The sequence below is a fragment of the Cricetulus griseus genome (assembly GCF_003668045.3).
Source record: "Cricetulus griseus strain 17A/GY chromosome 1 unlocalized genomic scaffold, alternate assembly CriGri-PICRH-1.0 chr1_0, whole genome shotgun sequence".
Lineage (NCBI taxonomy): Eukaryota > Metazoa > Chordata > Mammalia > Rodentia > Cricetidae > Cricetulus > Cricetulus griseus.
The window spans coordinates 109,113,242-109,130,078 of NW_023276806.1; the positions used below are offsets into that span (position 1 = coordinate 109,113,242).

General features: G+C 39.1%; 1 protein-coding gene across 5 annotated transcripts in view; it reads right to left on the reverse strand.

Annotated features, from left to right (window-relative positions):
• Nucleotides 1–10,542: 10,542 nt before the first annotated feature.
• The window catches only part of Abhd18 (abhydrolase domain containing 18), a 39,509-nt gene continuing 33,214 nt past the window's right edge, over nucleotides 10,543–16,837 (reverse strand). For all 5 annotated transcript variants that reach the window (XM_027391937.2, XM_035451759.1, XM_027391938.2 and 2 more), the window contains 4 exons: nucleotides 16,592–16,693; nucleotides 13,448–13,823; nucleotides 11,890–12,052; nucleotides 10,543–11,434 (listed from right to left, as the gene is read on the reverse strand). In XM_027391937.2, the coding sequence (XP_027247738.1) occupies nucleotides 11,383–11,434; nucleotides 11,890–12,052; nucleotides 13,448–13,823; nucleotides 16,592–16,693 (693 nt within the window). In that variant the 3' untranslated portion in view covers nucleotides 10,543–11,382. The remainder of the gene's footprint in view (nucleotides 11,435–11,889; nucleotides 12,053–13,447; nucleotides 13,824–16,591; nucleotides 16,694–16,837) is intronic.

Genomic DNA, 16,837 nt, shown 5'->3' on the forward strand with positions numbered 1-16,837 from the left:
TTTAGGTTTGTTGAGACAGAGTTTTCTCTGTGTAGCCTTGGCTGTCGTGGAACTTGCTCTGTAGCAGAAGTGGCCTTGAACTCATAGAGAGCCACCTGCCTCTGCCTCCCAAGTGCTGGAATTAAAGGTGTGGGCCTCCACAGACCAGCTGCAACTGCTTCTTGTAAACTACTTCTTTTTGTCCCTTCATATTCATTCTAGTCTTTCTTTATTCTTTTTATTTGTTTCATGTTTTGTTTTTGAAGAGGAAGCAAGATTTTACTAAGAAGTAGAGTAATAGGTACATGGGAAGGGTCTGCAAAGTGGGTTTTCTGTGTTTTGTTTGTTTGTTTGGTTTGTACTTTTTTGTTTTATTTTGGTTTGTTGCAACTGAGTCTCATTATGTAGCCCAGCCTGGCCTGGAACTTGCCTTGTGACCTGGGCTGACTTCAAATTTACAATCTATCAGCCTTAGCCTCCCAAGTGCTGCCTGGAGTTGCAATCATGTGCCAGCACACTTGGCAAACCCATTCCCCCTTCTCCTGACCTTGTACCACATAAGTCTAACCTCCCTAGATGGTAGCAATGTCCAGTCTTGCCCTCCAGTATGTGAACAGTGAAAGGTATGAAGACAGGGAAGTTCACAGCCCTCATTCCTAAAGGTAGATCACCAAAGGTTGTCTGTAGTGCTTTCTCTTTAAAGGGCTCTGTATTCTCACCTTTGTCCCTTTAGGTAGCTGGATAATAGCCACCAGCCCTCAGGGTGCTCTGCTATACTCTGTTGATTTCCCAGAAGATTGTCTATACCTCTGTAAATGGTCCTTTTAACAACTTTAAATTATGAACTTTGAGTATTCATATTACTGACATATGTTATGTTAGTGGTACCCTAGCTGACCCAATACGGCACTGATAACTTCCCTTTTGTTCCTTGACTTTTCCTTTATAGCTGGTTTGTAGCTTATTCCAGGTGCTTCCTCCACTTCCTATTTCAAAATCACAGAGGAGCCAGGCAAGTAAGTTGTTAGACACTTGTAATCTCAGCTACTCAAGAGGCATGGGAGGATCACTTAAACCCAGAATTTGGAGGTCAGCATGGGCAAACAGGGAGATCTCTATGTTCAAAATGGTGGTAGGGTAAAAGCCAGGTAGGGAGTACTAAGTAAACACTTTACCATTGAGTTATTACTTCAGCCCAATTTTTCTACTTAGAGTAAATGAGTCCCTAGCCAATGCATGAATTATTTGTCATTGAGTAGGGATTATTTGTCCTACCCTAGAGCAACAGCTTATTTGGTTTAAAAGTCTGCTGTCAAGGCAAATGGGTGGAGAATGATGGGGAGGTCTCCTATGAGTGTGTGAGAGGAAACATCCCTTAACAACTTCCGTTCTTTGAGACAGTCTCATGCATCTCAGACTGGCATTGAATTCTTTATATACCTGGGAATTCCCAAATGCTGGGATTACAGGCCTGTGTTACCACACTCAGCTAAAAGCCTTAGTGATTGACAACTACCTTCATTTAGGAGACAAACTTGCACATCCCTTTCCCTCGCCTTCTGTAGCTAGTTCATTCATCAACAAGAAGCTACCAGCAGGGGTTGAGGCTCTCACTAACTCTTACTGGGTTTGGGACTATTGGCTCTCTTGACTTCATCCTCCACTGCTCTCAGTCTCCTCCATGGTGCTGTCACCCTTCTACAATGGTGTTACTGGCCTCTCTGCCTCCACTAAGGCCCATTTCATAAGATAAATGTAAAATGTAGGCAGGCATATTAAATTACTTGAGATCACACACACACCCTTTTAATGTAATGGGAATTTAGAATCCAGATAACATAAGGTTGTCTCTTGAGAATGGTCCTTTGGGCCTTGAAAGTTATCAAACATAGAATAATTTTTATACAGCCTCGATGACTAGATTGTTCAAATAAGCCTTTGGAAGAGAAGTCCGGTTTTTCCTGTTTGGAGTCTGCTAACAAACCCTTAGATGATTGAACATGCTCCCTTCACCACTCCCCTGCTATTTCAGGACATTTGCTCCCATGAGAACATCAAGGACCTCTACTATTCCCAGGTTAAGGTTAGAAAAAACCCAAAAGTTCATTGTGTCTTCCTGGATGCTGGAGACATTTCAATAACTGCATTAGATAGAGTGAGTGTTGGAGACCTAAAAATCCAAGGAGAAAATGAAATGGAACCCAAAGATTCTTTTAATTTCCTACAAAATAGCCACTTTAAAGGTAAATGATGTTTTTTAAAGGAATATATGATGAACCTTTGCTTCAAATTGCAGAATTGTAGGCCTTTAGCCATTGCCTATGTTAATAGATTGCAGCAGTGTTTCCTATTTTCTCTAATCTAGAAGACAAGGGGCAGTGCTGATGCATATGTTAGGCTTTGTGTTCTTCTAGCTTAATCTTTGAAACAAAAAAGTGACTCCACAGCACCTCTACAGCAGGCAACCCAACACTAAGAGGCTGAGATAGAATAATGTGCTTAAGGACAACCTGGGCTACACAGTGAGTGCCATTCCTGTCTGGGCTTTAGAAGGAGACCCTGACTGAAAAAACTAAACAAGGACTAAACAGTTGGCTTAGCAGTTAGGAGCACTTGTTTCGTTGTTGTTTTGTTTGTTTGGGTTTTTCAATATGGAGTTTCTCTATGTAACAGCCCTGACTGTCACAGAACTCACAAAGATCCGCCTGCCTCTGCCTTCCAAGTGCTAGGATTAAAGGTCAGTGCCACCACTGCTGGGTAAGAGCACTTGATCTCATAGAGGACTCAGGTTTGGTTCCCAGTAATGTGAGACCAAAAAAGGAAAAAACGGACCTTACAGGTTAAAAGTTCTGTTTGTCCTGTGTTTGTTTGACCTATATGCACTGGATGTGCTTGCTCACATGTAGGCATGAGGTATACGGGTAGGAAATAAATATGTCTGGATGCAATGCACTCTTGCCCTACTGGATTTTGATGGGAGATCTGGTGGCCTTGTGGGGTTACCTTTTTAAGCTTCTGGCATTTCCATTTTCTGGAAACTCAGAAATGGACCTGCCAGAAAGTCTATCAACCTGGCCAGTATTTTCTTATTCTGTGAGTTTGAGGCCAGCTTGATCTACAATGTGAGTTCCAGGACAGCCAGGGTGGTTACACGGAAAACCCTGTCTTGACAAACAAAAAAGCCTAAGTGTCTTGGCTAAGAATTTCCTGTCTGTAACAATAACAATATAACAGCATAGCTAGCACTGAAGGCTGTCTATCTGCCTTTCTTCCATACTGCTTGGTGTCTTTCTTTTTGTCAGGTTTTTTGAGACAGGGTTTCATGTAACCTTAGATTTCCTTGAACTCCTGATTCTCCTACCTCCACACCACAAGTCTTTTCTCTTCTAAAAGTAATCTTTGGGGCTGGAAAGAAGGCTTGGCTGTCAATAGTGCATACGCTCTTGCAGAAGACCAGAACTTGGTTCCCAGCACCCACATCAGCTGGCTCACAACTACCTGGACATTTTGCTCTGGCCTCTACTGACATCTTCACCCATGTGCACATACACCCATAAAAACAAACCTTTAAAGATAATACCTTATGAGACTGGAGAGACAGCTCAGCAGGAAAGAGCATTTGTTGCTCTTGTAGAGGACCTGGGTTTAGTTTCCAGCATCCTGATGGTGGTAAACACCTGTCTGTAACTCCAGTTCCAAGAGATCTAATGCCTTCTTCTGACCTCTGCAGGCACCAGACAGAAATGTGTGCAGGCAAAATACCCATACACATGGAAAAATTATCTTTTTTTAAAGATTTTATTATGTATACAACATTCTGCTTCCATGTATATCTGCACACCAGAAGGGGCACCAGATCTCATAACGGATGGTTATGAGCCACCATGTGGTTGCTGGGAACCAAACTCAGGACCTCTGGAAGAGCAGTCAGTGCTCTTAACCTCTGAGCCATCTCTCCAGCCCGGAAAAATTATCTTTTTAAAAAACTTACAATAATACATATGAAGGTAATATTTAATTTTTTAAAATATTCTAATAATTAGTAGGTGCAGAAAAGCAGACCTTTTTTTCTTTTCCAGTTCTGAAGGAACAATTATGTTTTAAATTTATTTTATGTGTATGGGTATTTTGCCTACACATATGTATGTGTACATGTATGCATATGCACTATGTGTGTGCCTGTTGCTCACAGAGGGCATCAGATTCCTTGGAATTGGAATTATGAATGAATGGGTTGTGAGCTACCATGTGGGTACTGGGAATTGAACCTGGGTCCTGCATAAGAACAAGTGCTCTTGGCTTCTGATCCATCTCTCCAGCCTAAAAGAACGGGTATTATTGTTTTGAGACAGGTTCTCCTTGTTTGTCCCAGGCTGGCTTCAAACTGGGGAGCCTCCTGCCTCATCTGTCAGTGCTGAGACTACGTTCAGTAATCATGTACTGATCTCTGATGGCCTAATCTAATTACTATTAATTTGCCTATAGAGAAGGGGTATGTATGTGAGTGAAGTCTAGAGTTGAGTTCACTTTTACATTTAATATTTTTTTATTTTATTGATCATTGTGGGTATGTGTGTGAGAGATGTGTTTTTAGGTGTGCATGTGCCACAGCATACATGTGGAGGTCCAGGGACAACCTGAGGAGTCAGTTTTTTCAAAACTTCTCCCTTTATATGAATTTCAAGGATTAAACTCAGGTAGTCAGGCTTGCATGGCAAGCATGATCCATGTTGATGGCTTTTTGATGCTTGTTTTTGACATTTTCATCAAGCATTAAGTGGCTGTTGTGGATTTCTGGGTCTATGTGTTGTTTTTGTTACTATGTTTCTGTAGCATAACTTGAAGTCAGCTTATGATGTCTACAGTATTGTTCTTTCTGCCTTTGATTGGCTACTGTGGGTGTTTTGTGAGTTCATATGAATTTTTTTTTTCTAATTGTGTGAGATATCGTTGGAATTTTGGTAGGAATTACATTGAATCCATGGGTTGTAGATACATTTTACTCCCTTAATTAGGTTTAGTCATTGGTTTCATTTTTTAATATTATGAGTGAACTATATTTTCTTCTGGCTTCATTCTGAAAGCTTATTATTTATGAACAGAAAAGCTTTTTGTTTAATTTTGTGTGTGTGTGTGTGTGTGTGTTTGCATGCAGAGGCCAAAAGAGGTTGCCTCAAGTTTTTATCACATTCTGAATTATTCCTTTGAGAGTCGCTCACTGAAGAACCCAGAGGTAGTCTGGTGGCCATCAAGCTTCAATGAACTGTCTCATCCCTACAAGTTACAGGTATTCTTACAGCCACACCCAGTTTTTGACATGGATGTTGGCATAGGAACTTAGGTCCTTGTTCTTGCACAGAAATAACTCTTATGCGGAGTCATCTCTCCAGCTCCTGAATGTAATTTGGTATATAATGAAATGCATTAATATTAGGAAGATCTGCTATGACCCTGTGACCTAGTATTTTCCAAATGATAAAAAGTTACAAAGCCATAGATAGGAAAGTGAAGGAAAGGCCTCTGGCTTTCTTATGCAAATATCTCACCTCTAATATATTTTGTTATTATTAATTTATTTTTTACATTCCAATCCCAGTTCTCCCTCCCTCCCTCTCCTCCTGCTCCCTCTAATTCCCCCTCCTCCCATCTGCTCCATGGAGAGGGTAAGGCCTCCCCTAGGAAGTCTACTAAGTATGTCCCATCATCTCCTTGAGGCAGGACCAAGACACCTCTCTACCCTCACACCCCTGTTCTAGGCTGGGCAAGATATCTCTCCATATAGAATGGGCTTCACCAGGTTAGTTTGTGTATTAGTGTTAGATCTTGGACCCATTGCCTGTGGCCTCATATATTGCCCCAGTCACACCACTGTCACCTACATTAAGGAAGTCTAATTCCGTCTAATGCAGGTTCCCCATTTGTCAAACCTGAGTCAGTGATCTCTCTCACTAGCTCAGGTCAGCTGATTCTGTGGGTTTCCCCATCATGGTCTTGACTCTTTTGTTCATATTGTTGCTCCTCCCTCACTTCAATTGTGCTCCAGGAGCTTGGCCCAATGGTTAGTTGTAGATTTCTGCATCTGCTTCCATTTGTTTCTGGAAGAGGGTTTCATTATTATTATTTTGCAGTGGTGGGATAAAACTCAGATCCTCACAAATGCTAGCACTATAACTAAACTACAATTCTAGCCCAAATGTTATTTTGTTGTTGTTTGTTTTTATTAAATGGCCCTTGAAGGGGAATAGCTGTATTACTGGATAGCTGCTTCCATTCCAAGGAGATGGATGATATATAGTAGTGTAAAGGTGATAGACAGGAAACAAGTCAGCATTGCATGGGTTACTGGCTTGGGCATTGGCACACTATGGCCTTGGCCAAATCCTGTACACCCCACAGGGATAAACTACAAATGTCTTCCTCCGCCACCCACAGTGGTTTGGGTATTGAACCTAGGTCTGAGCATGCTAGGAAAGCACTCTAAAGATGAAAATAATATTTTGTGGCACATGAAAATCATGAAATTCAAATTTCTGTTCTGAAAGTAAAACATTACTCGTTTCTGGATGTTCTGTGGCTGCTTTACACAGTTTTGAGGAGTCACAATAGAAACCGTATGTGCTACTGTAATTACTTCATGTTATTGCAACAAGGCAAGCATGGAGAGCAATGCAGTGGAATTTTATAAACACACTCCAAAGGGTCCAACTAGAAGCATTTGCTTCAGACACTCAGGAAGCAGAGGCAGGCAGACCTTTGTGAGTAAAGGCTAGCCTGGTCTACATCAATAGTTCCAGGCCAGTCAGGGATACATACAGTAAAATTAAATAAAATGAAAGCATTTGCCTCTGGCAGCATCTATCTGCAGACATTCTCAGAGCAAATTTATGCAAGATGTCCTGGTGGAAGAGCCTTGACACATGAATATTTGCAAAAGATTTTGATGATAAGGAACAAAACTTTGAAACCAATTAAGTGAATTTTCTCCTTTGAAAAAAGAATCTTACTCTCAGTTCACCACACACCTTTAATCATAATGTTTAGGAGGCAGAGGCAAGTGGATTTCTGAATTCAAGGCCAGCCTGAGCTACACAGTGAACTTGTCTCAAAATAATTTAAGACAAAACAATAATAATATATTATCTAATATATACAAGTATTTATTATGTTAATTACACATATATATTTAATAATGTTATTAGATAATGTACATTTATTAATTGTTTTATTTTTCTTTTTTTGTTGAGATAGGGTTTCAATGTGTAGCCATGGATGTCATGGAAATTGTCTGTAGACCAGGCTGGCCTCCAAGTCAGAAATCCACTTGCTTCATCTTCCAGAATGCTGAGATTGAAGACATACACCACCCCCACCTGGCTCAATTATACTTATTTGTAGAGTGTGTATGTGTGCCCATGCTTGCAGTTGCAGGTACATACAAGTGTGAAATCAGCCCAGTTGGCTTTGAACATTCTTTCCTCCTGCCCTCAGCATCTCCAGTATTGGGTTTACAGATATGAACAACCACATCCAAAAACAAACAAACAAACAAAAAAATAAAACAAAAAACAAAACCCCCCCAAACCCCAAAACATTCTATGGCAGCCTTTCTCCAGGATCCTATTTCCCCAGCCTAAGGGAATCTTTGGCTAATGACACCTTGAGGTTTTGTTTGTAATGTATTTACTATTTTGAACATAATCACATCCAAGTTAAACAACACATGATACATCAGAGTGCTTATTCTCCTGGGATCACATGGAGCAAACCTGGCTCTGAAGAGTTACTAAGACACTGATACTTTGTGTTAGAGCCTCCCTTAACTTATTTCTGCCTTACCACATGGGTATAACATCTAAGGGCAAACAAATACAACCAGCTCAAGTTTGGACACATGAATCAAGTGATACATGCTTCTGGTAGTTGTAATAATACCTCATAAAAAATGCAAAGCAAATAACTTCTAAAATATATTTTTATTATGAAATATAAAATTTGGAAATATTTTTAAAATTCGGTTATAATGTTAATATTTATAAACAAAAGCACCACATTAAAATACATTGATAAAATGATCTAATTACAACACTGGCAGATCATGAAGTCTAACTATAGACCTACATCAAGGGTCTTTAGAGCTGAGTAGAGAGTGTAGAAATAGAGTAGTAGTTACAGATAAGTCCACTGGCAGAACTGGAAATGTACACCTACTATGTACACCAAATAAAACTGGGCCAAACTGGCCTGTGAATACTAGTTCCCTGCAACTCTGGTCTGAACGAATCTGTAGTATTTTAGAGAGCTAATCCACAAAGCGGCAGGAAATTGACAGGCAGACTTCTTTGAAAATATATTAATTTCTCAAAGAATATAAATAATGTGTGTGTGTTTGTACCTAAGCTACTATTTTGCAGAGTGGGTTTAAAGAAATGCAAAAAAAGGCATTTTTCTGTCTGAATCAATCAGTTTAGGCATTTTTGTGACTGAAGGATGAAAATGAATTTATTATTTAAAGCAGGTAGCCCTGGGTGACCTGAAACATACTATGCAGACCACACTGTCCTGGAACTTGTGACTGATCTGCCTTTGCCTCCCAAGTGCTGGAATCACAGGCATGTACTGCCAGTGACAACCAATTCTTTTTCTTTTCTTTTTTTTTTTCTTTTTTCTTTTCAGATAAGGTTTCTCTGTGTAACCCTGAATGCCCTGGAACTTGACTGGTAGACCAAGTTGGCATTGAACTCTGCCTCCCAGTGCTGGGATTAAAGGTGTGTGCCACCACGCCCAGCTCTACAGCCAGTTCTTCTTTTTTTTTTTTTTTTTGGCTTTTTCGAGACAGGGTTTCTCTGTGGCTTTGGAGGTTGTCCTGGAACTAGCTCTTGTAGACCAGGCTGGCCTCGAACTCACAGAGTTCCACCACCTGCCTCTGCCTCCCAAGTGCTGGGATTAAAGGCATGCACCACCAATGCCCGGCTAGCTACAGCCAGATCTTAAAAGATTAAAATTCCTAAAATAGTCTAAGAATTAATTAAAATGTCAAATTTTCATTATTTTACTAGTAGAAAAAACTACATAACACAATTTTTTAAATAAGAAATGCATATGTGAAGAAGAAAGTGTTGGTTTTTACTGAAACTATGTTCAGAATCCAATGAAATGTTACTATATGTATGATAGAATAGTGGAATACATTTAATCTGCCCCCCCCCTTAGTAGCCCTGGCTGTCCTATAATTCACTCTGTAGATCAGGCTGGCCTCCAACTCAAGAGATTCACTTGCCTCTTCCTCCAAAGCATTGACTGGCATTAAAGGTGTACACAGGCCAGGCTTTCTTCTTTTTTGTTGTTGTTGGTTTTGTTGTTGTTGTTTTTCGAGATAGGGTTTCTCTGTATAGCTTTGGAGCCTATCCTGGAACTCTCTCTGTAGACCAGGCTGGCCTTAAACACTCAGAGATCCACCTGCCTCCGCCTCCGGAGTGCTGGGATTAAAGGTGTGTGCCACCAATGCCAGGCTCAGGTTTTACTTTTAAGGATCATTTTGTACTTGAAGTCAAAAGTAAAAGTTCTAGTCTGAATATAGAAAACTGCTGTAGCTCTAATAGCTGTACTGTAATGTTATGTGGAAGTAATATCCAAGAAGCTACTACTTTGCCATCAATGATTTTTTTTTTTTTTTTTTTTTTCTTTTTCGAGACAGGGTTTCTCTGTGGCTTTGGAGCCTGTCCTGGAACTAGCTCTTGTAGACCAGGCTGGCCTTGAACTCACAAAGATCCACCTGCTTCTGCCTCCCGAGTGCTGGGACTAAAGGCGTGCGCCACCAATGCCCGGCTGCCATCAATGATTTAACAGAAAAAATATTTAAATACTTCTCAGGAATTTTAGTGACAGAGCCATTAGAATGGCACACAACATCTTTAAGAAACTGCCAAAGGCATATTACAATCCAAATCAATCCATATATCCTCACTAGACCAGCAAGACCTAGTTTAAATTTAAGGGCAATGCAGATTTCAAATATAAACTCATTTTAAACATTACCTTCTAAACATTTTAGCTCAGAGAAATTTAGTATGAGCACCAAATATCTATACATATAATTGCCATTTTAAAAAGTTAGCATCTATAAAATCTCAAGTTTTTCTGTACAATGGTTAAATTTCATATGTGGCTATTAAATTCTGAAATTAAAAAGTGAAAGCTGCCAACTCAGTCTTTAAGCAACTGAAGAACCAACCAGGTGTGTAAGAAATGCCTGGTAGAATCCACCATTAAGTGCAAAGTTCTTCTACCATATCCATTTTTGAAAACAAAACTCTTAAGTAGAGAAAATATGTTTGACCCCCATCCCCAAACATGTTCAGGTTTTCTTTTTGTTTGCCAGTACTGGGAAGTGGCCTCACAGCCTTCATAGGCTGGGAAAGCACAGCCCCAGCCCTGGCACTTTTTCTGACCTAAAGTTTGATAAAAATTTAAAGCCTATTCTAGTCTAAATCTTATTTATATATTTCAGCATTCAGTTTAATTATTAAAAGCACTACAAAGCAGTAAGGTTTTTGTTTTGTACTGTTTTTTTTTTTTTTTTTGAGATAGTCTTATCATGTAGCTTTGGCAGGCCTGTAACTTGCTATATAGACCAGACTGGCCTTGAACTCAATAGAGATCTGCCTGTCTCTGTCTCATACCTGCTGGAATTAAAGGCATGAGCTATCTATCATGCCAGGCATATGTTTTGAGACAGGGTCTCCTGTAGCCCTGGATGACCTCAAATTTGCTATGTAAAGGACAATGTCGGGACTCTTGACCCTCTTGCCTTCACTTCTCAAGTGCTGGGATTACAAATTTGTACTGCCATGTAGGTACAGTTCAGCAGTCAGGATATTTTCTTAATTCAAAACTAACACTGATTTACATATCTTAGGTATTTCTATGGCAGTAAATTATCTAAAGTTGAAAACTATATCATAAACCCACTACATAGACAAAAAGGAGGAACAAAGTTTTTTTTTTAAATCAAGTTAATAGAAAAAAATGCCATATAACAGCATATAGTACTTATGATGTTATAATCTCAGTTTCAACAATTCTATTAAAAACCAATAGCATTTCTATCTATTCTGAATCAATAAATTATTCAAAATTAAAATGTCTTTTAATAAATAGTAACAATAGATGTCATATCACATTGAGTATATGAGATTTTCAAAAGAGTAACAAATACTTCAGGACTATATGATTCAAGTACTGCTTTTAAATTACTGAAATGTATCTACAGTTGGCAACTGACCCATAACACTGGCATATAGACTATATGGCAGCAATCAGGTAAGTAGTGCTGTCTGCTTGTTTTTCACATCATCATAGGGAGAATTCTTTTAGTGGGAAACAGGATGTTATATGGCAATCCAATTAGTTAGCATACTTATGAAGGAAACGTTCAAAGGCATCATAGATGGCTTGTCTAAAATGAAAAGTAAAGAAACAATTAGTCATTAACAAATATGGAGGAGGCAGATAACTATTGTATTTTTAAAATTATCTCTGGTTAAAAATATCTGATAAAATATGCTTCTGATTATCTCTAGAGGACAAAATATAAGAGGATAATCTAGGAAAAATCCTTCAATGTAAGATTTTAAATTTTGTTTTGTTTTTCAAGACAGGATTTCTCTGTGTAACAGCCCTAGCTGTCCTGGAACTAGCTTTGTAGATCAGGCTGGCCTTGAACTCACAGAGATTCACCTGCCTCTGCCTCCCAAGTGCTGAGATTAAAGGTGTGCACCACCACTGCCCGGATAAAATATTATTATATGTTCTAGTCTTCCTATTTCCTTAGCCTCCATATATTTCTTAAAGAAAAAAAAAAGTTCCCTAAACAAGCAAAACATAAATACTTACTTAGACAAATCATCTTACCTGAAGAGTCCTTGTTTAAAGAGATAGGCACTGATATGACCCCCTTCTAGGTATCGGATTTCGCAACCAGGCCAAATTTCTTGTAGGCTTCGAACTCCTGTTCGTGGAATATAGGCATCCTCTTTGGCTTGTACCACAATAATAAGACTTGGGTCAACTGGAACTAAGTGTAGGATTTTGATCCATTAAAGAGTGCTTTGGTTTCTGTATGAATCCTAAAATCATCTTACCAAACAAAATGCACCATACATGAGTCTGTAATCCTAGCTACTTGGGAATCTGAGGCAGAGGATTACAAGTTCAAGACCAGCCGGGCATTGGTGGCACACTCCTTTAATCCCAGCACTGGGGAGGCAGAGGCAGAGGCAGAGGCAGGAGGATCTCTGTGAGTTCGAGGCCTGCCTGGTCTCCAGAGCGAGTACCAGGATAGGCTCCAAAGCTACACAGAGAAATCCTTTCTCGAAAAACCAAAAAACAAACAAACAAACAAACAAACAAGTTCAAGACTAGTCTGGACAACTTAGACCCTGTCCTAGACCCTGGGGAGATGGCTTAGTTAGTAAAGTGCTTGCTGCACAAGCATGAAAACATGAGTTTAGATCCCAAGAACCCATGCTAAAAGCTGGACACAGGGCTTCACTTATAATCTCAGCACTGGGGAAGTAGACGATGGCCAAGCCAGCCTACTGGATCACCAGGTTTAGTGAGAGAACTTGCATGAAAAAATTAGGGTAGAAAGTGACTGAGGAAGACACCTATGTGACTTCTGGCTTCCAAAATGTATGTGTACATATATATGGACATGCATACATGAAAGAGAAAACAATATACCATATTACCATAATATTCATATAATAAAGTGAAGATTTTTGTTTGTTAGTTTGTTTTTTTGTTTTTCGAGACAGGGTTTCTCTGTGTAGCTTTGGAGCCTCTCCTGGCACTCACTCTGTAGACCAACCAGGCTGGCCTTGAACTCACAAGAGATCTGACTGACTCTGCCTCTCGAGTGCTGGGATTAAAGGCATGAGCCACCAACACCCTGCATGATTTTTTTTTTTTTTTTTTTAAAGATAGACTTCTCATGTAGTCCAGGCTGCCCTCAAGTTCACTATTTAGCCAAGGAGGACTCTGAACTGCTGATCTTCTTGCCTATACCTGAGTTCTAATACTAAGATTATAGGCATGTGGCACCATTCCCAGTTTATGAAATGCTGGGGATTGAGTCCATATATTGTGCATGCTATATCCCCAGCCCTAAAATGAATATTCTAAAGATATACACAGAAAAACAAAAACAAACAAGGGAGTTGGAGAGATGGCACAAGTGGTTAAGAGCATTGTTACTGCTGTTCCAGAGAACTTGTGTTTGATCACCAGTTCCCACACAGTGGATGGCTCACAATCATCTATAACTCCAGTTCCCATTTCTTCTGGCCTCCAAGGGCACCAGGACTGTATGTGATATACAGACATGCATGCAGGCAAAACACCCATCCACACATGAAATGTACATAACAAATATTTACACAGCTTTCCAGTTTCCTATGAAATTTAGTACCTGAGAAGTTCGCTACGTGAGTGCATTCATCCATGACTCCTTTCATGAATATTAGAGATTCTCTTTGAAGATTGCTTCTTTTTTGTTCTCTGCTGAGCAGGTGACATGACTGAGGGTTGTAACTTGCATAATGACTTGTGTTAGTTGACAGTGTTTGATTCAGGCATTCCGTCTTAGCAGGATCTTGCAACAAGTGTCCTTTTGAAGTAGCACTGATAGATGTTTTACCAGAATTATGGCACTTAGCATTTGGGGGCACTACTTGGTCTGTCATATCTAAATTTAACTTTCTGGAAACCAGATTCAGGTTAGTCAGCTTGTCTGCCCTGCTAGGGAAGTGTTTCATGAACTCATGTCCCATTTTGAAAGAATCTGCCTGAAATATGATAGAAAAGAAAACATCTTATATTAGAAGTTTATGAAGCATTTTAAAAACAGAAAAGGTAAGAAGTATTAGTAGGTAAGTATAGTAGGGCATACATACAATGGCATATAAAAAATGGTAAATTCCATGTTGGTAGATTTGCCATCATTCTTTTTTTTTTTCTCTTCATTTAATGGTATTTTAATATTTAACAGCAATACAGGATGGAACATTACAGTAGGAAATACTTAAAATACACTAAAATGCTGCACTACACCTTCTGATTTACCATCATTCTTACAGGGACAAAGGAAAAACAGATACCAAAATGTGAAAAAGATGAAGGTAAACAGTACTTTTATTGTTGAATGTTTCTAATAAAGAGTCAAAGTTGCTAGGTGGTAGTGGTGCACGTCTTTAATCCCAGAACTCAGTAGACAGAGGCAGGTAGATCTCTGAACTTGAGGCCAGCCTGTGAGTTCCAGGAAAGCAGCCAGGCTACACAGAAAAACCTGTCTCAAAAAAAGTCAAAGTTACCCGCATCAGATTTTACCGCTAAAAATTTCAAAATATAGCTATAATCTACTTTAACTCCAGATCTTCTGAAAGTTTTATGGGCATACCTGTACTATAATGTACATTTAAGCACAAGAAATAGCTATTTGAAATCCTGTTTTTGAATTTTTGGATTTACAATTTAAAAAATATGTAAAACATATTATGCATGAAAGTTATAGAAGTAGATTAAAATTTTATTAACTTATAAATACAACATAAGCTTAAAATAACCTTTACTATATTTGTATATTAAGAGAAAAATAAAAAGAACAGATGACATCCTTGGCAAAATTTGACTTGCAACTTATATGAGAAGTGGCTTATCAAATCATTTTTTATTTTACTTTATTTTTGGAGACAAGGCTTCACTATATATCCCTTGCTGGCCTAATGCTTACTATGTAGATCAGGCTAGCTTCAAATAGAAGATCTACCTGCCTCCACCTCCTGAATGCAGGGATTAAAGATGTACACCACCATGCCTGGCTCAAATCACCTTTATTAGAAGTTAGAATGAAATAAAATCTAAAGGTATAATAGAGCCAGGCTGTGGTGGTACATGCCTTTAGTACCAGCACTTGGGAGGCAAAGGCAGGCAGATCTCTGTAGCTTTGGAGTCCTGGAACTCACTCTATACACCAGGCTGTCCTTGAACTCACAAAGATCCGCCTGTCTGTGCCTCCTGAGTGCTGAGATTAAAGGCATGTACCACCACTGCCTGGCCAGAGGCACCATTTTGACCTTAAAACCCAGCACATATGCCCAAACACCTGCCAAAATGAGAACAAAGACCTAATGTATCAAAGACCTAGTCCATACTTCTAGGATCCAGCAAAATCCTAAATGTACTACTAACCTTGCTTTTTGGCTTCTGTAGTTTTGCTTCTTGCTAATTGAAGTGTATAACCAGTGTGTGGTGTGTGTGTGTGTGTGTGTGTGTGTGTGTGTGTGTGTGTGTGTGTGTCTGTGTGTGTATGACAAAGAAATATGAGGATGGGGCTGCATGCTTCCCCATACAGTCACTGGCTGGAGATAAAGACTTTCTTTTCTGAAACTGAGGAGGAGTGGATTTGGGGGAGAGGCAAAGAGGGGAGAGGGTCTGGGAGGAGGGAGGGGGAACTGCAATCAGGATGGAATATATTGACAGAAGAATAGATAAAAAATACTAAGTTAGAAAAAAAGGGATGTTCGTGTATAGGACTAGAGAGGCTCAGAGGTTGGGGTACTGGCTGCTTTTCCAGAGCTCCTGAGTTCAGTTCCCAGCAACCACATGGCGGCTCATAACCATCTATAATGGGATCTTTTATTCTCTTTCGGCATGCAGGTACACATGCAGAACATTCATATATAAAATACATAAATAAGAAGAGGAGAAGAGCTGGGTGGTGGTGGCACACACACTGGGGAGGCAGAGGCAGTTGGATATCTGTGAGTTCAAGACCAACCTGGTCTATAAGAGCTAGTTCCAGAACAGCCTCCAAAGCCACAGAGAAATCCTGTCTTGAAAAACCAAAAGAAAATAATAAATAAATAAAAAGAAGAAGAGGAGAAAAATAAGAAGATGTATTCTCTAGTGAGCTTACCTCATAATAGTTTTAAAAATTCCTCATATTTGTTCACATACTGAATTTGTGAATTAATGAATAAACATATCTTTCTCCTATAGGCTAGACTGATACAACTAATATTAAAATCTAGCCATACTGCAAATGATAGGCCCTTTGACCCAGAAAACAGTATTTCTAGAAAATGACACTTGTTCAATAATTTATAAAGTTGATCATTATGCTTGTTAAAAGTAAGTAAAAAGGCCTGGTCTCCAGAGCGAGTGCCAGGATAGGCTCCAAAGCTACACAGAGAAACCCTGTCTCAAACCACCACCCCCCCCCAAAAAAAAGTAAAAAGAACACATGTATCTATTAATAGGGATTAGTTATAAATCATGGTACATTCATCTATATAGTAGACAATTTTATATCAGTAAAGAATAAGAAAACATGAATAATAAAAAAAATGGGTGAGAAAATATTTTGTATTGCTTTGTATATGGACACACACACACACACACACACACACACACACAGAAAAAAGGAAAAAGCAAATCCCCCAGAAACATTTAATAATATAATGGGTTGTTTAATGAGTGTGCTTGTTAGTTTTTGTCAGCTTGACACAGACTAGTCACAAGGGAAAAAAAACAAGCAAACAAACAAAAAACTTACCCCACAGTATTCAAGCATATGAATAATTTCTTCTTCATAAACTGTCTGTGTATAATACTGCTTTTCCAGCTCCCGCCAATTAATTGATTTACTCAAGACACCCTGAAATAAAGTAAGATCAAATCATAACATAGCTTGAATAGTATTTTTATTTTTATTATTTACTATATCAGACAGAGTTAATACAATTGGGCTTGAGATTATCTATCCTTTGAAAGGCCTATTTATATTCTTGAGTGGAGTCTG